Source organism: Bipolaris maydis (assembly GCF_028858645.1).
Source record: "Bipolaris maydis strain C4 unplaced genomic scaffold PSV08scaffold_5, whole genome shotgun sequence".
Lineage (NCBI taxonomy): Eukaryota > Fungi > Ascomycota > Dothideomycetes > Pleosporales > Pleosporaceae > Bipolaris > Bipolaris maydis.
In genome coordinates this window covers 641801-666313 of record NW_027093861.1, presented here as the reverse complement: position 1 = coordinate 666313, position 24513 = coordinate 641801, and the positions used below count along the sequence as shown (strand labels likewise).

General features: G+C 51.8%; 8 protein-coding genes across 8 annotated transcripts; 5 read left to right on the top strand and 3 right to left on the bottom strand.

Annotated features, from left to right (window-relative positions):
• Nucleotides 1-32: 32 nt before the first annotated feature.
• On the top strand, nt 33-937 carry PSV08DRAFT_286631 (ribosomal L28e protein family-domain-containing protein). The gene is made up of 5 exons (XM_014221053.2): nt 33-81; nt 140-228; nt 279-302; nt 382-506; nt 590-937. The coding sequence occupies exons 1-5, from the start codon at nt 39-41 to the stop codon at nt 762-764; spliced, it is 456 nt and encodes a 151-aa protein (XP_014076528.1). The 5' UTR covers nt 33-38; the 3' UTR covers nt 765-937.
• Nucleotides 938-2991: 2054 nt separating this feature from the next.
• On the top strand, nt 2992-5333 carry PSV08DRAFT_361072 (acyl transferase/acyl hydrolase/lysophospholipase). The gene is made up of 4 exons (XM_014221052.1): nt 2992-3431; nt 3486-4394; nt 4445-4473; nt 4531-5333. The coding sequence occupies exons 1-4, from the start codon at nt 3286-3288 to the stop codon at nt 5115-5117; spliced, it is 1671 nt and encodes a 556-aa protein (XP_014076527.1). The 5' UTR covers nt 2992-3285; the 3' UTR covers nt 5118-5333.
• A 500-nt stretch (nt 5334-5833) lies between these two features.
• PSV08DRAFT_220458 (ankyrin repeat and protein kinase) lies at nt 5834-9746 on the bottom strand (the record flags this gene model as incomplete). Its single annotated transcript, XM_014221051.2, has 1 exon — nt 5834-9746. The coding sequence occupies one exon, from the start codon at nt 9744-9746 to the stop codon at nt 5970-5972; it is 3777 nt and encodes a 1258-aa protein (XP_014076526.2). The 3' UTR covers nt 5834-5969.
• A 688-nt stretch (nt 9747-10434) lies between these two features.
• Nucleotides 10435-11366, top strand: PSV08DRAFT_286596 (uncharacterized protein; the record flags this gene model as incomplete). Its single annotated transcript, XM_014221050.1, has 1 exon — nt 10435-11366. A coding segment is annotated over exon 1 (775 nt), but the record flags the coding sequence as incomplete, so codon positions are not given.
• On the top strand, nt 11274-11717 carry PSV08DRAFT_286594 (uncharacterized protein; the record flags this gene model as incomplete). Its single annotated transcript, XM_014221049.1, has 1 exon — nt 11274-11717. A coding segment is annotated over exon 1 (268 nt), but the record flags the coding sequence as incomplete, so codon positions are not given.
• Nucleotides 11718-11736: 19 nt separating this feature from the next.
• Nucleotides 11737-12390, bottom strand: PSV08DRAFT_36212 (uncharacterized protein). The gene has a single exon (XM_014221048.2). The coding sequence runs from the start codon at nt 12350-12352 to the stop codon at nt 11804-11806; it is 549 nt and encodes a 182-aa protein (XP_014076523.1). The 5' UTR covers nt 12353-12390; the 3' UTR covers nt 11737-11803.
• Nucleotides 12391-14361: 1971 nt separating this feature from the next.
• On the top strand, nt 14362-20453 carry PSV08DRAFT_408833 (two component histidine kinase 1; the record flags this gene model as incomplete). Its single annotated transcript, XM_014221047.2, has 10 exons — nt 14362-14441; nt 14503-14753; nt 14812-15726; nt 15773-15925; nt 15972-16245; nt 16300-16367; nt 16419-17483; nt 18031-18079; nt 18153-18844; nt 19102-20453. 10 exons carry the CDS (start codon nt 14362-14364, stop codon nt 20307-20309), a joined length of 4755 nt encoding a protein of 1584 aa, XP_014076522.2. The 3' UTR covers nt 20310-20453.
• A 76-nt stretch (nt 20454-20529) lies between these two features.
• On the bottom strand, nt 20530-23801 carry PSV08DRAFT_361065 (peptidase family C78-domain-containing protein; the record flags this gene model as incomplete). The annotated part of the gene is made up of 5 exons (XM_014221045.1): nt 20530-21933; nt 22089-22125; nt 22179-22573; nt 22620-23087; nt 23136-23801. 5 exons carry the CDS (start codon nt 23799-23801, stop codon nt 20635-20637), a joined length of 2865 nt encoding a protein of 954 aa, XP_014076520.1. The 3' UTR covers nt 20530-20634.
• Nucleotides 23802-24513: the final 712 nt, after the last annotated feature.

Here is a 24513-nt window from a genome sequence, read left to right as displayed (position 1 = left end):
CATTGACATCGTCCGTATCCACATTCCATACAGACACAATGGCCACCACTATCTCGCACGACCTTGCCTGGGAGATTACCAGTGAGTGAACAGAAACTGGTATACGAAAGACGGAGGAATGGGCGTTGACAATCGGCAGAGGGACGCAGCTCCACGCTCGTCAAGAGGGCAAATGGCGTTCAGTTCTCGCGCGATCCTCTTAACCTGAGGAACCTTTACAGCCGCAAGGTATGGAGTCTGTTTTGGATTCTAGGCCGTGTTTCGCTAACTTTGCGCAGAACGAGGGCTCAATCGCCAACAAGGTACGGCTATCACGATCTTCGGTTACGCCAAGCGCGAACGTCAGATAACCCAGAAGACGGTGTTGATAATGTGAATCAGGCTATCGGTGTCATCCCCGGCAAGGAGGGTGGTGTCACTCTTCTCACCAAGAAGGCCGACAAGCACCACCAACCCGCATCCGCCATCCAAACCACCACCTTCGGCCCCAACAAGTCCACCCGCAAGTACGTCTCTTCGAACCACTGCCCCCGGTAGCCGCACATGAGGATACCTGGGGATACCCTGGAAGTATTGCTGACGGCCCTAGGACCTACTCCGCTATTGTCAACGCCACCACCAAGCGCAACTACCGCCCCGACCTCCGCAAGGACGCCGTCGCCAGGGCCTCTGCCATCCGCAAGAGCCAGAAGCCCGTCAAGGCTGACAAGCCATCAAAGCCCAGGGGTGTCAAGGCCAAGGCTGCCGCTGCTGAGAAGGCATAGATTATGAGTGGCTGGAAAATGTGCTGCATGTGAATTGGTTCGGAGTTCAACTTCATTCGGTTCATCTTCTGTGGGATTCGGAGCTCATGATATGAAATGAGCATGGGCTGCATGAACAAACTAAGCTAGAGTCTTCATAGCGAATTGACTCGGCGAGAAATGAATATGCTTCGAAAACCAAAGTTGGGCGTTGTTACGCATTTGTTTCACATGAGGTGTAAGCTTACAGGTCGATTAGAGCGCGGCTTTAAATCTCGAGAAGTGAAACGCTTCTCTTACTGGACACAAAAATTTCTGGGCGATTTACGTTGTGTCTGATGCATTCCTTTTGCTTACTGCCAGTACCCTGTATCGACTGGCTTTTCTTATGTCTGCTGCTCTTGCACCATGAATGTGAACACACAGCTGACGCGCTCTACTGACTGAATATCTCGCCTGCATGAGTATACTTGTACGTATGCAAACGAGATAAAGGATGTAGAACTGCACTTTTAGTCCGCATTGTTTCAAGGAATTCCACACCCAAGTGTCAAGCGCATAGTACCACCAGATGCACTGTGGATGTAGGGGTTCTGCGGTTGTACTCGCAGACCAGTCAGGACGTACATGAACACCTTGATCGACGTAAACGCCGTGGTATCTTCCGGCGTTGGGTCGGTAAAGATTGACTAGTCTGCTTACAAAACACAGGACCTATTTGGTGAGTAGAAGTGTATAGGGACTTGGCAGCCCTTGGCTTAAACACGACGAATGTGCCTTGTAGTATTGGCTCGTGGTTGAGCCAATTGTATTAGATAAGATGCCTTCGTCGGCGTCGGATGTGTTCTCAATTGAAGACGTGTCGCAAGCCCACACCTTCTTGTTCATCTCCCCGCCTCGTTAGGGTCTTTATATGTTACATCCAAGTGTTACACTTCGGAGCCGCAACCGATCTCTGAAATGTGTACTTGACACGTTGACTGTGTTTGGTGGAAATCGGCTTGCTTTCCCGTCTCCTCTGCTTCTCCCTGTGCTTTGACTAGGACGAGTCACCCGGCACGTTGGAGCTGTGATTGGGCAAAAGTGTAAAAGACCGTTTTCCCCACGGATGGCTAGGGAGTCATCGTATGAGCTAGCGTCATGGCTGCCTGGTAAGATGATAAAACTTGGATAACTGAGTCGCATTCAACCAGACATGCAACTTATCTTGGTCGCTCCTTTCGGCAATCTTTCCTCCAGCCTGCAATCCTTCCGGTAACCGATACTCCTTTCCAAGCTACAGCAGGGACAAAATCTTGCTTTCTTGAGCCTCATCGTCAATCTGATAGAGCAGCATGTCCGCGATGGGGAAAGTCGATTGCTTCCTGGCTCGTACTGCTCTCGGAGTGAGCACGCCAAACGCGCACGGCGTTTGCAGTCTCGGGGCTGGGTTCTCGTACGGTGGTGGACATGACTCCATGACGAACAGTCTGCGGTGGAAACAGCCAAGTAACGCGATTGGGCCTGCCCTGCCCTGGAGCCCCGTGATTGCGCAATTGTAGTCAAGCTGCGCCAAGCATCCCACGACCTCGTTACGGGGTTCAGCATGGCAGGGTGCTTAGAAGCTGCCAAGCGGATTGCGCCATGGCTTTGTAGCAGTATACAGTCGGAGCCAGAATACAAGATGGGTGTGTGCACGTCAGTTGTGCACGGCAAGCGGCGGTTGTGCGAGCTGGAAGATTAGCCGCGGAGATGCGTCGAGGGCGCCACGTGACCGCACGGGGGGTTGGTCGATGGCTACCACGTCTTCTGCAGCGCGTGCCCAAAAGACAACAGCAGACAGTGAGTAAATAAAGACGGATCTCAGGGCTGGCATGCGGTGTGCGAGATGCAAGGCAGAGCAGCATCAGAGGAGGACAGCACAGTGGTCGTGAGGGGCGGCTAACCGAACAACCGGTACGGCTACGGGCCGCAGGGGCGTGGTCCCTTGTCAACGCCGCCAACTCACTAGGCTCCCAGCCTTGGTCCGTCGGCTCCTCTACTACACAGCAAATGTCACCAGACGTCTGCATCGTCGACAGCGGCTGTATCCGGCTACCCAACCTGCCAACATCTCGAGGCCGCCTCTCGGCCATGGCCCGGCAGACGCCCCAGGCAGGGATGAGCTGGCCATCACAGCCGCCCCGGCTTCGCAATGTCATTAACCACGCCACTTGCCGAGTGCCATCGCCCAGCCCATCTGCCCGGTCAAACGCGGCCGCATTGTCGCAGATACACTACCCATGCCCTTACGTACCGTTCAATGGGCTGGCACTGCACAAACCTTGTACGCGCGCCGCTTGAGCCTGCCTGATTGGCCCTACTTACGCCCTCTTTATGGTTGTCTCGTCCTGATCAACCGCCCAGCACTCACCGGCAGCTAGTGTCTTACTGCATCCTTATCGGGCATGCTGTCGGCCCACCGCTACTCTCGCTGAGCTCAGTAGAAGGTCGTTTGTTACCTCGATTCTGATTAATCGACGTTACAGAGCCTAGTCACCATACAAGTAACAAGACCAGCGGAATGTCGTGGGCTTTGGTCGACTTTAGCTGTGTCCGATACTCTCCCGTAGAGGGCACACACTACTTCCACGACCCCGCATATCCCTCCTCGATACAGTTCCTCCTCTCTGGCCGCTGGGAGCCCTGGGACGTTAGCTATGTCAAGTAGTATGTCGCGCCTCACAAACATCATCCTCGCCCGCTCATGCTGATATGGCCTAGCAAGGCTCGGGATCCAGACATTCGACGCGTTGCTGAGGAAGCCGAGACGCGACTCGCTCGGGATCCATATTCCAAATATTCTCCGTGGCCGTCTCCACCTCCTTCAACGGGTCCGCCACCACTGACTACACCCTATCCTCACAGCCAACTTCCACCAGCACTAATCAAGCAACCTGTGGCCGATCTGGTGACTCCTTCGCCATCTACTGTGGCTGATCATGCCGTTTCAGCGTCGCCGCGCGACCACAGTACACCTCCGTTACCAAATACTTCTACTAGTTATGCATCTCCTTATGGAAGTCGGTCTGTAGTACACGATAGTCTAAATCAGGCTCCTGCTGGTCCTCCAAACTTCGTTCCGCTTGCTCCGATACACAGCAGCCATGCGAGCCACTCAAATGGTCACCCCTCACCTCCTCAACATGCTGACATTCCATGTGATCCCACGCTTCGGGATCCATCATCAAAACCAATGCTACCAGCCCAGACAATTCTCTCGCGCACTAGAGAAACTAAGATCCTACTCTCAATCGACGGCGACGGTATCAGAGGACTTTCTGCCTTACTCTTGGTTGAATCACTTGTCAATGCAATCTGTGTCAAGGTCGGGCAGCGCTTAGACAGTCACCAAATCTTTGACCTGACAGGAGGATGCTCTCTAGGAGGGATTATAGCCATTATGCTGTGCCGGCTTCGGATGCAAGCCCACCGAGCTAGGGAAGCCTATAAACAGATTGCGAAGCAGGTCTTTGCAAACAAGAGGGACTACTTCAAGTACTTGGATCCACATACACAAGTGCGAAGTGTTGATGATAGTGCGTTGGAAGATGCGATCAAGAGTGTTATCCGACAGGAGCTGGGCAACCCAGATGAGATACTGCTCGACGGACGACCGGATTCGGGCGATGTGTGAGTGACTTGTTTGTCTCTCTCTCTACAATGTCTAACGCTATATGCAGATTTGCCATTACAACACAAATGGATATCGGTACGTCCTCTAACGGTATGCTCTCCTTCATGTAATGATTGTACTAATAACAACCAGGCACCAACCGAGCAGCACTAATACGTTCATACCAAACACGGCGCATCACAGGCCCAGATCTGGAACCAGACATGCCCATATGGCAAACAATGAAAGCCACTTCAGCAGCCCCGAGATATATACAATCCGAAAAAGCCGTTCCACAACGCTTCGTAATAGAAAAAGGCCTAGTCGACCACGGCACCACCAAGAACAACCCTGTCCGCGACATCCTCTACGAATGCCGCAAGCTCTTCCGCTACGCTAACGATATGATGATCATCGTCTCCGTCGGCACAGGCGTCGGCCTCGACCGCAGCCGCGAAATCCCCGAAATGGCGAATAGCGTTGAAGACCGCAAGGCCGAAGCCCGTGGCTGGGGCGAGCGCTTCGAAGCCGACCACGCCGCTCTCATCGAACGCAACTGGATGAAGTATTTCCGCTTCGATGTCACGGGTCTCGAAGATGTTCCACTGGAAGAATGGAGTCATGAGGATATCATCAAGGAGAAGACATCTGCCTATCTTGCTCAACCGGATGTATGTCAGAGGTTTTATGCCTGTGTTGATGCTATTGCTGCTTTACTGCTGGGTCCCCAAGGTCGGTAGTACCTTGGAGAAAGAGAGAGGGATAAAGAGAAATGCGATCTTGTACTGGGTGGATTAGTTTTTTTTTTCTCAAAAAAGCAAATCGGTGGTTGTCAGTGTCGGTATCTTATCAAGATATCTAACTTTTATGTATTTTTTCGGACAAGTCGAATGTTTGTTTGTTTTTGGTTTAGAGATGCCTTCTTATGATAATTCATCTTAATTTCACGCTGTAAACATCCCCCTTTTTTTTAACCAAAAAACAAAACTACGGCTTAATATACGTTTTTGTAATCTGATGAAAGTCAAGGGCTAGCTGTGCTAATATTCTAATATGGTTACATCAAGAAGATCGCATCTAACATGGCATCTCTCGTATCCGTCAACAAGCGTTAGCACGAAGGAGTAGCCGACCGTTTTCTTTTTTGCGGCCCCCCCACCCACCCAGCCCCCGAAGGATTAACCGCGGGTTGTAGTCTATCTTTTTCGTGTATCAGCTGGTAAACGCGACTCTCGGGATTGCAATAGGGAGGGTGATTTTTTTTAATGCTGATAGAATGGGACAAGCAGTCTGATTAACTATCGAAACGATCGTGATCGAGAAAAAAAAAACCCAAAATCGGGGTTGTATTCATTTAAGTACATAGTAATTTGTACGAGACACCAAAGGGATTGTGTAAAGATAGGTTTACAGTCACAAGGTAGAGATAGTTATTACATAGTCGTGTGTGTGTGTGTGTCATTGTGTACGTTGCATTTCATATAAGACTAAGTATAACTAGGTAAATAGGGTATCTACGACAACTCAAAACAAGGCAAAATCTAAACTCGCTTGTATACCGATATAGGGGTTGCGTCACAAGAAGCAATATTTCACCGTTGAAAATCACTACTGTTCCTCATCCTGAACCCAGTACTAACCCGCTCAATGGGACCCTGTCTCTCCGCCCTATCAACACTGAGCCGCTGATTCAGACTCGTGGCGCCATCTAGGCCATTCAGAACGGTCATACCGCCTTTTACACCGCTCCGTGCAGTAGTGCTGCGACTGGCGACGGGAAGTAGCGAGCCTCCGTCGTTCCACCTGTTGGCACGCGCACTGCTAAGGTAGCTTTCGATGCTGCGGCGTCCGTCTGGGCGAAATGCCGGGCTGCGGTTACGGCTACGGCTGAGCGCCTCTTCGATCGTGCGGGTATCCATGGCATCGCCGTAGTCAAGTCTCTCGATGCCAGCGTAAGGGTCTGTAAGCGTATCGTTGTTGTGATCCGCACGGGCGTGCTGTGCGTTCGCTTTTCGGTCGCGGAATCTGCGTTTGACTTCGCGGAAGAAGTCGCCGATCGCGTCGAAGGAGAGGGCGATGGCGATGAAGGGGATGGAGATTGCGAGGCCGATGCCGAACATGTATTTGCCAACGAAGGAGAGGGGGAGCGACGGCTCGTCGCTACCGGGTTGGTGGGGGAATTCTTGGATGTTGATGGTGAACATGGCGGCGATGAAGGAGAGAGGGAGGAAGATGATGGTGACGATGGTGAAGACCATGATTGTCTGGCTTTGACGTGCAGTGCCTGCGGCTTGGTCGCGAGCGAAACGCGCTTCGAAGGCGTTGGCGTGTTTCTGTTTTAGGTCGAGCAGGTCGGTGATTGAATCGTAGATGCGCTTGGCTTGCTTGTCCATACGCTCAAGATCCTTGAGGTGAATATCAATTGTCTTGAGCAGCTCTTTAGACCGCTTCTTTATCTCCTGCTGACTTTTGTGCTCCTCTCGATAAATGTCTGTGATACTGGCTTCCATGTCAGGAAGTACGCTGCGCTGATCTTCCAGTACTTTGGCAATCATGTTCAATTCATCGCGAATATCCTTAATTTCAGCCAAAAGGTCCGTCTCGGCACCAATGTCTAGCAGCTTGTCGACGAATAGGGGAGCATGGGCAGCTGTTCGGTCGCTATCGCCATAGTCAAATTCTTCTTCGCGGATCGGAGGGTCAGTCAAAGCGTGTGAATGGGAGTGATGCGGCACATGTCGCCGATTGTGCTCTCTTTGCCTTCCCTCTGCTTCAAGATGACGTGAGAAGCGGTTGGGCCGACGGTGGTGTTGTAGCCATGCCGATGCTTGCGCAGAAGCTGTATTGAACTCTTTAAACAATATTGTCTCCATCTCGGTAGCATCGCCTATGCTGGATTCGAACATGTCAAGAAACTGGTAATCCTCGTCGCCAGTACGGTGACGATCAAAGACTCCACTACACCTTCCAGAGATGATCATAGCCAGGTCGTACACATTGCGAACCGGATCTCTGGCTTTGCTATTGATGTCCTCGATGATGCCATCGAGAACATTGAGCGGGTCGTTTCTAGGCTGCTGCCATCGCTGAGGAAAAGCGGTCACAATCAAGTCCTTGCCCAATGTCCACATCCATAATTGATCAACCATGAAAATCTTCGGATCCACATGTTGAGGGTTACTCGACTTGCACTGATACCGATAGACGACTTGGTCACGATCACGAGACTGCGTGTCAATATTGTGATAGAAGAACTGATCCAACGTACGTCGTACATGCAGTGAAATCTGCGAAGAGGTCAGATGAGCTCGTAGTAGCATCTCATCGTACGTTTTCGCGCGTGGAGGGGGTGGCCTATTAGCTCGTCCATCATTTTTCTCGTAACCCTTTATGATTTGTGTTTTCCTGATTGCAGCCTGCATCTCCTGGCGCCGGCGGTCAGACTCAAAGTGTAGATATGGCATAAAGGCAAATATATTGCCTTTTGCAACCGTCGTCGGGTCTTTCCGCCCAGGACTGCCAGGTGATTTGAGGTGACCGCTGAGGGTGAGAGAAGTGCTTGTGTGTGTTCTTTTTGCGTGGTGTTCGGGCCCTTTGGTAGGTGTTTCGGTGCCACCAGATCGCTTGCCGGCCGGCTTCGACCCACCCCACTTGTGCGCCTTCTTCGTCTTATCCTTTGTTTTTCCTCTTACTTCTTTGTTAGCCGCATGGCTCGGGCCCGTCCCGGCAGTCCAATCCGTTTGCTCTGTGCTGGCTGTACCTGTTCGCGCAGGTGTCTTGGGAAAGTGCGACGAGGTTGAATCCTGCATGGCGACTGCTGGGTCAATAATTAAGCCCAGGCCATTATTGACGGTGATATGCGGAACTCCTGGGTCACCACCATCAGAAAGGTCTGATTCATCGTGATTCTTTGGAGCACGTGGCGTGCTCTGGCACAGCGGTCTCATGAAATGCGAGTGTATTTGCTGTCCACGGTGTTGGTGACTAAAGGACCGTTCCAGCGCCTTGAACCCCTCAACGTCGCTGGCTCCTTCCTCGATGAATGCTTTAGTCAGCAATGCCTCTACCCAGGCCATGTTGTTTGCAGGCAGGTGGATCCATCTGAAACTTGTTCCTTTGGAATCTTTGGGCAGAACACTGACTGCAGGCTTCCTTGGGTTGATCGGGTCACGGCTGTACAACAACTCAAAGACTGTCTTGCGTGATACTTTGTTCTCGTTGTGAAAATTGCCGAAATCGACAATCGTGGCGTGGAATCCATTGGTAGCACCCAACGCATCTTCGCTCAGCGCCTCAATCTGGTTATGTGGTGCCAGCCTGTTGATGATGTCTTTACGTGCAGACTTCTTGCTCTGAGCGGCCCGCAAGAACGGCGTAATACCAAAAGCATCCTTCGGGGCTCGTTTTACGTCGTTTCGCTCCAGAAGACAGTTGATTACGTCCAAATGTCCAGCTTGGGCTGCTACGTGCAAAGGAGTCATTCCGTTTAAGAGCTTTGCATTGATGTTCGCTCCAACAGCCAACAGCATCCGCACCACCTTGACGCTTCCTTGCTCACAAGCATTGTGCAAGGGAGTCCAGGATCCGTCGCTCTTGGCCATAATGTCCGCGCCATGCTTGATCAAGAGCTCGACAATATCGTCTCTCCCGTGTGCAATTGCGAGATGGAGCGCCGTCTTCTGCCTAATTTCCACTGCGTTGACGTTTGCTCTGGGGAGTCGCGGTCGCCTGAGTAACAATTCGCACAACTCTTTTTTTCCCGTACTCGCTGCCCAGTGCAATGGAGTGCGCTTCTGGTCGTCCTGGCCGTCTGGTCCGTCAATGCCGATGTTTTGTTTGAGAAGCTCGGCTATAACGTCGCGCCCCCAATTGCAATGCTTGTCGGCTGCCAGATTGTGCAACACATTGCGCCCGGTGTTGTCCTTGCGGTTGACATCTGCGCCACACCGCAGTAATTCATGCATGACGTGAAAGTGATTTTTCCAAGCCGCCATCATGAGGACCGTTCTCCCCTGCTTATCTTGTGCGTCGACAGTTCCCCCGAATTTCAGCAGTAGTTGCACAATCCCGACGTGGTTCTTCTCGACTGCCTTGAATAAAGGCGACACCCTGCCTCCCGGCGCACCATCAGGTTTGGCGCCACTTTTCAGCAGATACTCGGTGATGAATATGTTTCCGCGCTCGGCTGCGCGCATCAGAGCGATGCGCAAGAGGTGATCAACGGGTTGCGCATTGGCTTTGGCCTGCTCGATGATGGCAATGGCATCGTCGTGCTTTTGGTCTTCGACTGCCTTGAGAAGGCGTGGCTCGACACGAGTATGCTGCGCGGACTCGCCGCCGTCGCTGGATCGAGATGGTGAGCGCCCCATGCTTGCTACATGCTCTGCTTCGGTTTGCGTTGTTTCGTTTTGGCGGTGAGGGAGCAGTATTTGGGCGCAAGAGGTGTGCGAGGGTCGGGTTGGGACGAAAGGCGCGTCAAGGCCGATACGTGCAATTGCCTGAGTCGCCAAAAACCATGTCTAGTTTCGAGTCTTCTCCTATTCGGGCTGTACATGTACAGCTTGGACGTGTCTATGAAAGTGGGCGGCTGCCTTTAGCTGCAGGCCTGAACGGTGGCTAAGCTAAAACCCCGGCCATGTTGTGCAGCCGCACACGTGACGATCAACGGCTGGTACATCGTCTTGAGTAGTGGAGTGGAGCGAAGCCGGCTGGTATCCATTGGGGTTTTCGTCATTGGGTGAGGTGCGCTGACTTGGGAAATTGAGGGAGATGTTGTGCCTGACTAGTAGTAGATCGCATCGAGTTTCGGGGATTGCGGGGAAGGGCCGCTGTCTGCACATTACGCGGACGTCACGTTGGGGCACTACACGGTGCTTATTTCATCTGCCGATGATTTGGCATCTGCATTGTGCTTGACTCCACTCGAGTTGCTTCGCCAATACCTCGGAAACGGCATAGACACGAATCTGGCGTTATCCGTGTGGCGTATGCCAGCGGGTGCACGCCTTCTCCGCACCTATAAACAGACATGAAGCCCGGCGACTATGTAACACGTTCGGCACCACCTTTGCTGTCGACATCCACACCTTCAACACCTACACATGGGAGATTGAAGAGTTCAACACTCTTCTGGCGCGTCATTGGCTTGATTGCAAGCCTCGTTCTTTTCACAATGTACACCTACAACACTACAATGGATACTGAGGACATGGAAATATCACGAAGCAACCATTCCATTTTCATTCCCTTTATTTTCGAGTTCAGCCCCCAACATGTTCCGCAAGTCATGTGTACCGTTGAAGGCGTTGATATCCATATGCCCGTGGACACTGGATCAACCGGGACTTTGATAGGAGCTCCAATACTACCCAACATACCACCGACCGTGGGTACGCCAGCACACCACTTCTTTACGAGCAGCAAGATTCTCTATGTTGGTCGAATGGTTGAGCTAGCCATGAGCTTCACTGGTGACGGCGGCTCATACGCGACTGCACAGGTCCCTGTGCTTGTTGTTGACAAGAGCTGGAGGTGTCCTTGGTATGATCCCCTGGTTGACCGGTTCGAGTGTCCAACAGGTCCCCACGGTGAGCAAGCCGTAGAACGGGACACGTCGCAAATTACCTACATGGGCATTGGTTTCGGAAGAAACAGCCTAAAGGATGGAATGCCCTTTGCTACACCTCGCGTCAACCCGCTCTTAAACCTCTGCGCTATTAATGGAGAGTCAATTGAGCGCGGGGCGATGCACGCTGGATATATTGTATCACGTGAGGGTGTCCAAGTTGGCTTGACGCCAACAGCCATCGGAGAGTTTGCTTTTACCCAACTGGAGCCTGGCTTGACTTGGGCGGAGGATAGCAGGGACTGGGCGATGGCAAGCATGTGCTTCAGCGTCAATGGCGAGGGAAGGAATTGCGGTAGTGTGCTTGTCGACACTGGCATAGCGCAGATGTATATCAGAACGGAGAAAGGTGCTTCGATGCCAACCATCGTCATTCCTAATCCCAACCCAAACGGTCATGCGAAGATGGTGAAGCGCGTGAAGCCAGGTACCAAGATCATCGTTGGCTTTCCATCCCTTGACCAGCCAGCCATGTCTTACTCGTTCACCGTTGGCGAAAAATCAGCCATTGAGCCCAATTATGTCTTCCCTCAACTACCCAGTCATTCGCCCTATATCAACACGGGGAGAAACTTGTTGTTCCGCTATTCGATAGCCTTTGATGCGGTAGGAGGGCGATTCGGATTTCGATCGGTTGGCAATTCTGCCACGGCTTCTGTATTGTAGCCTGCGAATTGCAAATGAATTAACAGACCAAATTTGAACCAGCATGATTCAGCTCTTCTTCCCTCTGCTCCCTCTGGATGCATCGTTGGGCGACAAATGAATACCAAGCCCTTCACCTTTGCCTAATTCATGTAGTCATTTGGCTGTGGTTGCGGACCTCATGGGACTTCGAAACCCATCTCTCAGTTCCTTGTACTCTTCCACCGCTTTGACGACAATGCTATGCGCCTGTACGGTTGAGATTTCCGCGCCTGCAATTGTAATTGCGCCAACAACGCCTTCGACCCCCTTTACGAAGACGGGATATCCGCCTCCTTCGATGGTGTATTTGGACCATTCCTCTCCGCTCATGGCATAGTATTCAGCAAGCTTTTTATAGTCGTCGTTGAATTGGCAGCCCATGTACCATGTTGAGTGGCCCCATCTGAGCACTGTGTTGCGTTTTCTCTCCACCCATTTCTCGTGGTCGGGCATTATGCCAGGGAGGCTTGGCGCATGGAAGAGGGTTTGGGTCGAGAGAGCTATGTGGATGAGGGCAGGGCACTCGGCGGTGCGAAGAGCGTTTCGAAGAATGTTCCCAATGACCCAAGCATGTTCGCACGTGAAGTGGTTGAAGGTGAAGCCCTTTTCCTCTTTTGCGAGTTCAGCTAGGTCGCGTGTGGGCAGGGGTAGTGCGCCGAGCATCTTGACGGAGGATTTGCGGATTTGTTTGTGATGGTTGGGTTTTTTTGTAAGGAAATTATAGGTAGGGAGTCTTGACATATAACTAGAATTTGCCGATCATTTACCAATTGAAACAAAGAGATAGGAGACGACGGAGCGTGAAACATACGAGTCAACAAGACAACGGAAAGCAGCGCGTATCAAGTAACTACGCCGGCGGCCGGGTCGTTCCGCCATTTCAGCCCCAAGCTCCCCGCTATTTGACACGTGCCTGACGGGAGAACACTTGTCGGCCTCGCTGCCACCAACTAACGCCCGTTGCCACGCTTGCTTTGTACACCGACATGAAACTTTGTGTATAGAGTTGCATTTTTGTTGACAACTCGAAAACTATGAAACCATATTTAGTAGGGTTTTCCGGGTCAGCCATCGGCCAGAACTTACAGCGTCTTTCGCTCGGGAAGTTTGTGCCGATTCGACTCAACTTTAGCCTCAAGAGAATCCACTAGTACGGCCGGAACAATTCACCACTGTCAATACGGTCCTACTGACTGGTCTGATAGGAAGGATTGTGCGAAAAAATTGACTTCGAGATAAACTCTGAGGCCGTGTTATCATGCTTCAATTCCCTCTTACCTTTTGCACCAGAGCAAGCCGTTTCCTCGACTCTTCACAGACGTGTTTATCCTATTCCACCCTTGCCGAATCTGTGCAGACGCGAGCGTGATGGAGTTGTATACAATTATACACAAGGTTTCTTTCCGCCAAACCGCCCGTTAGTTGTGCGCTGCCGAAGTCGCCTAGGAGCAGATTATGCATGTACTTCCAGAGCCTCGCCCTCTTCCGGACAAGGGCCGAAACCTAGGAATCTAGCCCTATACTCGTATATCATATACCCGTGCTCGTATATGTATATATGCGAGCGTTATCGATAGCAGGGAGTCTGTCCTGGCCTCCGGACAACCGCCAAAGCCAGACGACGCCAAGACGCTGATGGCTTCGATTGACAGGAACTGTGAAGAGATTGTGAATATTCAAGGACAGGGCGACGAAAGCCTCGAGAAACACTATGCAGGGCCTGAACCGAGTCAGGATTGCTGCACTCGAGAGTTTGGCAGCATCAGAGACAACCAATGGCATGGTATGTCATTGAGTCTGCACAGACGTGGCGTTGACATGTTCGCAGAAACCCTGCCTTGCCCACTACGTCCGACCCCAGGAAAAGATTTTCGGTCACGCGATTCTCCGGAACTTTTGGCTACACCAGTCCGAAACCACGAAATCATGGGAGTGCGATGCTCGCCTAGTTCCTCTTTCGGTGGAGGCAGTCCCTGGTGCCTGTAGCGTGCTTGGTGAAGCAGGGAATGACGTTCGCACTACTAGTACTTGTGCCCCCAGTAGGCGAGACGAGCCATGTCCCCCGCCAACGCTGTCAGATCAGATATCTAGTAGATGCATGACGCATGCGGCATGGCGACGGAGGCATTGCTTGTGACGGGCCACGGCCGCTGAACTAGCCAGGTTTTTACACAGGACCGGTGTCTTTCTGTTGCTGCCATAGGCGCATATGGACGGACAAAGGCGAAGCCAACCTGGCCTAACCCCACGACCGAAATGCCTGTGTACATGACTACACATGAGGGTGTACACCTAGTGCGAGAACTGCCGTGCCCGAATTTGTCGTGTTCACCATGACGTGCCTCGTGGAATCGCCGATCACGACCAATTCATCAGTCGATCCATGCCATGCCAACATCGGTAGCGCATGGAAAAGATGGAACATGGCAAGCCATGAGCTGGCCTAGACCGCATCGATTCCTGCAGCTTGTGCACCCTGTCCCTCGGCCCTCTCCTCCGCAACTCAATCTCACAGTGTCTTGCTCGTCGTCTTGCCAGACATGCGTTCGTAAGGTCAAGTTGGCTGCGCTGCCCTGGTATGACGTCACGCGCTCTTCAGTCTCTGAACACGCCTCACTGCACCTGTTTCCTCCGCCTGAAATCTTACCCAACGCATCGCCCGCGGAGGCGCCATGGAGAACCTTGACAAGCTATCTGCCACAGGCCTGCCCGTCTTCGACCTGAACGAGGAGAACCTGTCCCGCAGAGACTGGTAAGCACTCGCCATGGCCCCATTCGCTCCTTCATTGCGCGCAGTGGTTAACGCCCTCCAGGTCCAAATCTTCAATTGGCTCGCGCGAGTCGTGGCCAACCTCGCTCAAATGTCTCGTCAACACATGTGTGCTGCCCATGCCCCACTGCTCGGCCATTTTCTGGGGTAAAGACCTAACAGTTATACACAACCTCGCTTGGGAAACCGCGCGGGGTGGTCTCGATGGCCAGGCATCCAATGCGCACGACACCTACGAACATGAGGCGTTGGCGACACTGAAAACAGTGCTAAGAGGGCGGACGGTCAAGGTAGGTAAGCATCATACCGTAACCTTGCAGTTTCCCCTGCTCACACTGACCCTCTCACCTAGCCGCCAGGTATTTCCTAGCGTCCCTGTCCGAAGAGCGAGACAAGCAGCTCGTCCTCAGTACCATACTTGATGAAGATGGAACTCGTCAAGGCGTCTTGGCCCAACTGCTCGACAATCAAAGAACTGACCGCTACATGCCTATCGAAGGCTTGGACGAGCTTGCGCGGCAAAACCAAGGGCATCAGCTAGAGAAAACTAAGTCACAGCAGGAAGATAACGACTCCGGGAAGAAGCAGGCCGACTCAATGCAGACAAACATGTTCCAGCGATTTGCAGAACTGTTGCCCAACGGCCTGGCAATCCTTGACAAGGATGCCGAGGCCATTTTCGTCAATGACGGTTTCTTCAGGCTTACCACCAACAAGGGAAGTAACGAATTCCGTTCTTGGCCAGATAGCATACATCCAGACGACTATGAGGACGTCATGACAGCCTATCGCAATGCATTTGAGAGCCGGACAGAGCTGCAGATAGAATTTAGGTGTGACGTTGCTGAGCCCGTCCACACGGAGGGTGAGCAATGGAGAATGTTTTTGTTGAAGCCCTTGAGCGATGAGTCTGATGCTGGTTACATCAGCGCCATCATCGACATTACCGATATCAAACAGGCCCAGTTGACCCAAGAGAAAGCTGCCAACGAGGCAAGGGAGCGTAAAGAACAGCAAGAAAGATTCATAGACATGGTTTCGCACGAGATCCGCAATCCGCTCTCTGCCGTCCTCCATCTCGCTGAAGAAGTCAAGGAGGTGACGAAAGAGATTGGCGCTGGCCGCGATGAAATCCGCGATCAAATAGCCGATGTTTTAGATGCTGCCGACACTATCCTACTGTGCGTCTCGCACCAAAACACTCTAGTAGATGACATTTTGTCATTCTCTAAGCTAGATTCTATGATGCTATCTTTGGTTCCTCGCGGTGAGTCTATCACGGCCATCTTATATCATTCACTGAACTCTTGAAGAAACAAAGCCGAAGTGGGAATTCTCTCAAGCGCTCCGCGTCTTCAATTCCGAGTTCAAAGCCAAGAATATCGATTTCCACTACGCCATGGATGTTTCATTTGAGGAGCAGCAAGTAGACACTGTTGTTGCTGATCTCAACCGCATGAAGCAAGGTATGAAGTGTCGGGTCATGTTTAGTATGGAGCTGACAGTTTTTAGTTCTGGTAAATTTGATCACCAATGCCATAAAGTTTACCTCAAGGAAGAAGGGAAAAAGAAATATAACTGTGTCTATGGGCGCATCAGTAAAACGACCCACCTCATATCCTCCCAACGTCGTTTACTTTAGCGAACAGAAAGAAGCATTTCATCTGGATTCGACAATGACATCGGAATGGGGCTCTGGAGATGCCATGTACCTAATGGTTGCCGTTAAGGATACTGGCATAGGTATTAGCAGAGAAGGCCAAGCCAAGTTGTTTGAGCGCTTCAGGTATAACCAGTTTTCTCTGTTACCCCCGGTTTCGCCTGACTAATTATCCACTAGGCAAGCAACACCTAAAACACAAGAAAACTACGGAGGCTCCGGTCTTGGATTGTTCATATCGCGCAAGTGTAAGCAAGCTACACTGCATGTCCAACTTTTCATTCGCTAACATAAGTCAGTATGCACTCTACATGGCGGCGACATAGGCGTAAGCTCAAAAGAAGGGGAAGGATCGACATTCGGGTTCTTCTTCAAAGTGCGTCGTTCAGTCGGAGCAAGTGATCCGGGGCGACCGCCTATCCAATCCCGAAGCAACTCAGAAAAATCGGAGAACTCTGGCTTGAAACCGACACGCCCCAGCTACAGTCGAAGTAACTCAACTCTCCAGCGTATCAAAGAGCAAAAGAATGAGCGTCCAGAAGCGAAAACGTTGTCTAGCCATTCCGGGGTAGATGCAGAGGAGATGAACCCCTCGCTCAAAGACCCGCCTGTGGAAGAGAGATCAGAGGCACATCCAGAATCGAGCGCAGATCGGCGTTACGAAGAAACTGAATCGACCGTCAAGGACATCTCGACGGAAAAACCGCACATTGAAAGGACATTACCAGATCTCCGCAGAGGAGAGACATCAAGACAAGAAGAGGGTGCCCACGAAATATCGCGGTCACAAAGTGATCCACGTACTGAGGAAAACCATACTCTCCTTCTTGTTGAGGACAATTTGATCAACCAGAAGGTTCTTCGCCGTCAACTCCAGTCCCGAGGCTTCCAGGTCTTCACAGCAAACAACGGTCAAGAAGCCATTGATGCCGTTGCCGAGCGTGGTAGTCGGGCGCAGAATGGTCCAGATGACAGAAACTACTTTGATGTTATTCTCATGGATCAGGAAATGCCTATCAAAGATGGAAACGCCGCAACCCAAGAAATTAGGCAGCTGCAAGAGGAAGGCAAGGCGGGATACAGTCATATCTTAGGCGTATCGGCGAACGTGAGAGAAGCACAAACACAGAGCATGCGCGACGCTGGCATGGATGACGTGATCTCAAAGCCGTTCAAGGTGGACGATTTGGTGCGCAAGGTACGATCACTTGTACTTGATGGCGGGGGCAGTGCAAGGCATGACAACAGACCAAATGGCGAGCCAGGTCCAGGTGAAAGCGGTAAAGAAAAGGGAGACGATGAAGTAAAAGATGTTGTCAAACCTCCAGACGCGGAGAGACAAAACCAGGATACAGATGCTGATAGTGAGCGTGAGACGACAAACCGGGGTGGCTCGCGGACTCGATCGCGAGCGGAAATCAAGAAGAAAGGAAAAACAGACGACCAGAAGTCTTGAGTGCTACGGCCTTTACAACTAAAGCGAACTCTAATGTTCCCAGTTTGTACGATTCATGCTGTTGCATTTGGTTATTCCTCGGTTGTAGAACCGCATTGCACGGTGTTTTGGACGGGTGATAGACTGATGAGCGGACTGAACGAAGAAATGGCCTTTTCGAACATGGGATGACAGTCAATTGCCATCCTAGCATGATTATACCCAAATTCAACATTTACATCTGTATGTGCGACGTAGACTTGTCCAGTGATTTGTTGAGGTGGATACATTGCATGCACGAGTCATGCGGATGATATCAGACGTCACCCCCACCTTTCCCTGAGATAACATCATCACATGAGCATTATCATGTGCAGCATGCTTTTACACATATACGATAGTGGCAACGGTCTAACACGCGCCCTAACCAGAACTCGAATTTACTGAACAATTTTCTCTCGTTACCATGGCAAAAGAATTTGAGGGAAAGGTTGCTCTTATCACAGGAGCGGGCAGTGGCATTGGGTACGCTTTCAACCCCTCTTTCCAACTATCTCACACAAGCCTCCACGACAGCCTTGTACTGAAATCACACTAGTCGCGCAACGGCTCTGAAGCTCTCATCCCTTGGCGCTTCAATCTCCCTTTGCGACATCAACCAATCCAACCTTGAAGTCGTCGCTTCAGAAAGTAGCACACCCTGTTACACACAGAAAGTCGATGTCGGCAAGAAGGACGAAGTGGAAAGCTTTGTAAACAATACAGTCAAGCAACTAGGAGGCCTGAACTATGTATTCAACTGCGCAGGCGTGAACCCAACCAGTATGAAAGTCGAAGACACAAGTGAAGAGTACTGGGATAAACTGGTAAACACAAACCTCAAGGGCGTCTTCCTTGTCACACAAGCATGTCTACCTCACCTTGAGCGCGGCTCAGCAATTGTCAACGTCTCGAGTATCAGCGGCATCCGCGGCTCAGCCCTGCAGTCTGTGTACTGTACTACCAAGTTTGGGCTCATTGGCATGTCTAAATCGCATGCGCTTGAGTTTGGGCCTAGGGGCATCAGAGTCAACTGCGTGGCACCAGGGTACATTGATACGCCATCGAATGCGGGTATCGTGAAGGGAGGAGAGGCGGTGGAGAGGATGCGGAATGGAAATGCGCTGGAGAGGTTGGGGACGCCGGAGGAGGTGGCGGATGTTGTAGCGTTTTTGTTTGGAGATGGGGCGAGGTATGTAAATGGGGCTGTTGTAGAGATTGACGGGGCAGTGAAGATGGCCAGTACGACGAGTAAATGAGGTGGTTAGTGACAGGAGACTCAAGCAAGTATATAAAAAAGAAAGATGCATCAGTAAATATCCATCTTGAGCATGATCTCTAAGAAAGAGTGATGCTCGTGATTGTCCAATGGGAGAGCGAGGTAGTGAAGCTACGTTATCACGTGCGCGTTGATCTGCGACCTGCACTAGCGCCTCGTCCCATCGAAAGTTCCGTCGCGACATCTTTCCCTTACTACGACAACCTTAACATCACCACAGCCATGACAGAAACACAACCCGCACAAACGTCGCTCGCGACTGACAAATCTCTCGAGCCATCCGCATCAAATGAACTCGTCCACACGACCGAACAAACTATCATCACAACAAATGCCGAAGGCAAGAAAGTCAAGAAGATCATCCGGCGCAAACGACGACCTGCACGCCCTCAGATCGACCCAGCGGAAATAAAGACCCAGGAGACTCCACAAACAGGTACAATCTACAATGTCTGGTACAACAAATGGTCGGGCGGCGACCGCGAAGACAAATACCTCTCCCAAACTCCCGCGCAAGGTCGCTGCAACATAGCCAGAGACAGCGGCTACACAAAGGCCGATAAGACACCCGGCGCGTACTTTTGTCTTTTCTTCGCGCGCGGCACTTGTCCTAAAGGAGTGGATTGCGAATACCTGCACCGCTTGCCCACGGTGACGGACATTTTCCCCAGCAACGTCGATTGCTTCGGGCGCGACAAGCATGCCGACTACCGCGACGACATGGGCGGTGTAGGAACCTTCCAGCGCCAAAATCGCACCCTGTACATTGGGCGCATCCACCCAACCGACGACATCGAAGAAGTCGTCGCACGGCACATGCAGGAATGGGGCGAGATTGAGCGAACACGCGTCCTGACTGCGCGCGGTGTAGCCTTTGTCACATACATGAACGAAGCAAACAGCCAGTTTGCAAAAGAAGCAATGGACCACCAGTCATTCGACCACAACGAAATCCTCAACGTCCGCTGGGCAACAGTCGATCCCAACCCCCAGGCCGCCAAACGTGAAGCCAGACGCATCGAAGAGCAGGCTGCAGAAGCAATTAGAAAGGCGCTACCTGCGGCGTACGTGGCCGAGCTGGAAGGCAGAGACCCGGAGGGCAAGAAGAGGCGTAAAGTTGAAGGCAGCTTTGGACTCCAGGGCTACGAGGCACCGGACGATGTGTGGTATGCAAAGGAAAAGGGCGAATGGGAAGCTGCTAAGCAGCTCCAGGCAGGTGGCGCTGGAGACAGAATGGCGATCGAGGGCGGAGACCACACGTATCAAGATATGAACGCCGGACAAGATGTTGATGCTGCGCAACAGCAACAGCAGAATAGCGGCATTTTATCTGGCAGTACGCTAGCGGCGCTCAAGGGATTCAAGGCTGCGCCGTCGAATAAGAGACCAGCGCCTGCGGCGGGGCCGTTGGTGGATTACGGGAGTGATAGCGACTAAGTCTGGCCACCCTTGAATACAGTGGTGTACTTTGCACTTGTCCGTGTGATGAAAAAAAAGAAAAGGTTATGCTATGTAGCATTTGTAAGCATTAGTCTGGCGTTGCTGTGGTCCACAAATTTGATACCCTTTTTGGAACATTGCGATATGGAATCCCTCATGTCTTTGCGTGTTTGATCACTGTGATGAAGGGACATGAACACTAGTAAGTAAGCAAGGGAGAAAAGAAACAATGAAATAGCACCACCAGAACCTATCCTAACCCAACAAGGCCAAAGTGCCCGAATGACAACCAGGACTATCAGTCTTTGACACACTTTTTCTTTTAAACCGGCGCAACACCGTCCCTCTCACATGCCCGCAAAAAACTACTCCAATCAGTAACCAATCGTCGTCCCGCCCAAACACTCGACCTCCCCCTTTCCTCCCTTGCATGACCCTGACCACCAAGCTCAAACGCACCCGCACCCCCTACATTCCTCACCCTGCTCCCCCCTCCCCCGATTCCCTCCTCTACAACATCCTCCACATCCCTAAACAACCTCTTTGCAGCCGCCACCTCCCCGACATCCTGTCCTCCACATCCGAACCCGCAGTTGCGCCGGCCACACGGGCGCCAGAAGCGGTATTCGGCGACTTGGTGCTCGGAGAGGGGTGGCACGGCGAGGAGCCCGGATAAGACGCTGCGGTTGGAGGTGTAGGATAGGCGGGTGCCTGTGGGAGAGAGGGGGGAGGGGGTTTCGTATTCTATGCCGTTGGCGATGGGGATGGAAAGGGGTGGATTGCCGACGGTCATGTTTTCGAGCATGCCTGTGCGGGGGGATGGGTAGTGGGAGGGGCTGAGTGGGGGGCTTACGATGCTGTTGTGGTAGGCGGATGGGGTGCGAGGGCGACTTCGGGTTTGTTGGTTGAGGATGCAGTCGATGGAATCGAATTGGGGGCCGTAGTGTTCGTAGCTGTGAGATTCGCAACGGTGGGAGGGACCGCACATTTCGGATCCGTCGATGCTCATGGGGCTGGCGGGGGTTATTGCGGAGCTGGGGATACGGGGTGTTCCGGACATGATACTGGAGTTGGAAGTTGGGGAGGGGAATAGATTCTTTGCACTCGTGGTAGGGGAAAGGGGTGTGGGAAAGCCTGGATATTTTCTGCCGACTTCTGTCAAGAGCGAGAGGTATGGTTTCACAGCCGTTGGCTGGGGCAAAACTGTACTGAAAGGCCCCATGTTGAAAACTGCACCACTTCCAGTAGGCTGTGATGAGCTGGTAAGACTGTTCGCAGTGCCGTCGAGTGCAAGACCCCATGATGGAAGGCCGTCGTGCTCAGTGGCCAGCGTATGTCGAGAAGAACTGCAGGTAAAGAAGCTAGTCGGGCTTTTAGGACTACTGCCATTGCTAGAACCGACAGAGCTTCCTAGGCCTGTGATACGTCGAAGAGCTTGAGAAGTAAGAGCATCCATACGCTCTGCTCTGGCAAAGCGAGCATCGTCACAAGACCACAGTCCGCCGTACTGTTGCCACGGAAAGGTTGCAAGAAAATAATCCTCAGGATAGACATCGTATCCAAGGCTGCGAGCGCGGAAGAAGACGTATACAAAGCGACAGTCAGGAAATTGGCGAAGAACCTACGAAGTGTACATTTAGCGCAAGTTATTTCAAGTGGGAAATTGGAAGAAGATCGTTTGCATGGTCATATGGCATTAATCGATATGAAATATTTCGGTAAGATATGCAGAGTATCCATGCAGATGACCAAAGAGGCTGGGATGGAAGCTCATACATCCCAAGCGGGGAATAAAGGTGGTGTTGCCGTGAGCCTACAAACAGTCAGTACGCGTTTGATCATTGACGATCGAAGAGAGAAACTTGCATTAAAATCTCAAAAGCCTTGAACTTCTTAAGTTTACGAGAGCCGCGTCGGTATGTATGGAGAACTTCTGGTCGAGCGGTTTTGATATTTTTGCGTCCAAGCAACTTATGCATGGCAGGAGTCGTATGGTACATGGGATCAAAGACAACTAGATGACAGGTGCCATCATAGTGGCGTTCGAATCCCACGATTGTTAGGGAGTGACCCGGCTGCTGGAGATAGATAGGCGGTAGTAGGGTCTTGCATACAGTGGAACCATCGTCAGTGGTTGCCTGGGCAAAATAGCGCTCTACAGCAGCAAGAAGTGTTCTGTGAGCCAATGTCTTGCCATCTTCTGTGGTGAAGAAGACCTCTACTGCGCAATTGATCTCTGCGTTGAGGAAAAATGCTTGCGCCTGTAGCGTGTCAGGAGTATTCCCAAAATGGCGCAGGAGTGCATACCTCTGGAGTACCAATGTACTTTCTTGTGTTGCGAATGCCGCCAGTCTGAACACGACCGATTGAGTTGATCCCGTTATCCCAGGCTTCCTCTATGAGATCCTGCACCTTCAATATGGTTGGAAGTCGACCAGGAAATTCTTCATGACCCTGCGCCTTTGCGCCCTGAATATAGGAGAGAAGCATGTGGATGTTGCGGTAGCCACAGAAACCACCTTCGTGAGGTGTTTTTCCAACGTGAATGGTAGAAGGATGGCAATAATATGCCTGCTGTACCGTGCGGTCTAAGGCGGATAGCTGTGCAAGAATAGGTATAATGCCTGGCGTCTCATTTTGCACCTGCTCGTGCTTGATGAGGCGACCGTCGCGTCCAATGCGGTTGACGATGGTGATCTCGGGGCCTGCGCTAAGCTGCCTATGGAGCCATTCTGGCATGCGCTCCTCAAAGGCATGTTCACCCAGGTCGGATTCCTAACATAGTTAGCTAAAATGTGCGACTGCGCGTGGCAATAGACTTACGTCGAGACGAGCGTTCTTAGATGGCGGCTTGGCACTCTTATGCGCCTTTGCAAATGGGCTGAAGCCCAGGATACTTCTGCTAATGGTTGTTTTGTCACTGTCATTTGTATTCCGTCGACGTCGAGGGCCATGTTTGGTTGATCTACGGCTGTGGCCGTCGGTCCTCTTCGAGGCAGCGCGCGTGCCGGTTTTTGCCTTGTGCTCGACAGATGTGCTCGTAGCACGGCGCCTATGTGAGCGATGGGTGGAAGATGAGCTGTGCATAGTAGCGGATGAACGTTTCGAATGATATTTTGGGATAGTCTCGTCGAATGATAAAGTCTCTATGCGGCGATAGTCGATATGGTCGTCGTGGTCAGAATGAGAAACAAGCTGGTAAGAATCAGAGGTGGGACTTTTGATGGCTCTTTCTTCTCGGTCAGAATCATCAGAGTCCGAGTCCGAGTCCGAATCAGAATCGCAAGAGTCGGAAGAGGAAGGCGTTTGCTCGTCGTTGCTGCCCGTAGATACAGGCGTGGGTGGTAATGAAGGTCGCAGCGGCTCCGGATCATCTTGTATAATGAAGGGGGAGTCGGTAGTATGGGCTTGCTCGAAATGTAGCTGAAGGAAGTAGCCATCTTTTGAAAGAATGGTGAAGTCGCACAGGGGACATTCGAGATGCTTCATGCTGGCTTCTGTATGGATGCAAATGACATGCAGAGTAATCTATGTCTCAACGGCACTCAAGTGGATTCAAGTTTATGTAGTAAATCATGGACGTTGAGGGCTTGGTCTTGGCAGTGAGGTCAACCGTCACCTAGTGCGTGTACAAATGACACTGCTGAAGCGATTGCTGCGTGCTTACGGGGCTTAGCATGACGAACGCACGAACTTCAAACGCAAACGAAGAATTTAACCCAAGAGGTGAGCAAGAACGAGACATACTGCGAGAAGGTAGAAATGAAGAAGACGTTGTTTTGAGCAAGTGCTGTGGTCGGCTGTAAGAATGCGGTGAAGGTAAGTACAAGCCGGCTGTTGCCAGGACAGCGAATCAGCCAGGCGCGCCAAGACCGAGAAATATGGACGATGAACTGCATGCGCGAACGAATAAAGGCAGAGGCGAGTGTTGCTACTGTCGGGCCCAGAACATGTGAATAGGCGTGCTTGGTGTTCGCAGTGTGGGCCTGGGCGGAACGCTCCATCGGCAACAGAGCGAATTGATGGCTGCAGGGACACGGCGATGCCGTGTTGGCAGCATGAGACATGAGGCCGTGGCAAGAGCGCATTCAGCGGCCAGATTGTAGTGGGCACTGACACCAAGAACAGAACATTCTGAGGAGAGACTGTCTCCTTAGGACCCCATATACTATTTTGTATCCATGTCCACATGTAGTACGTC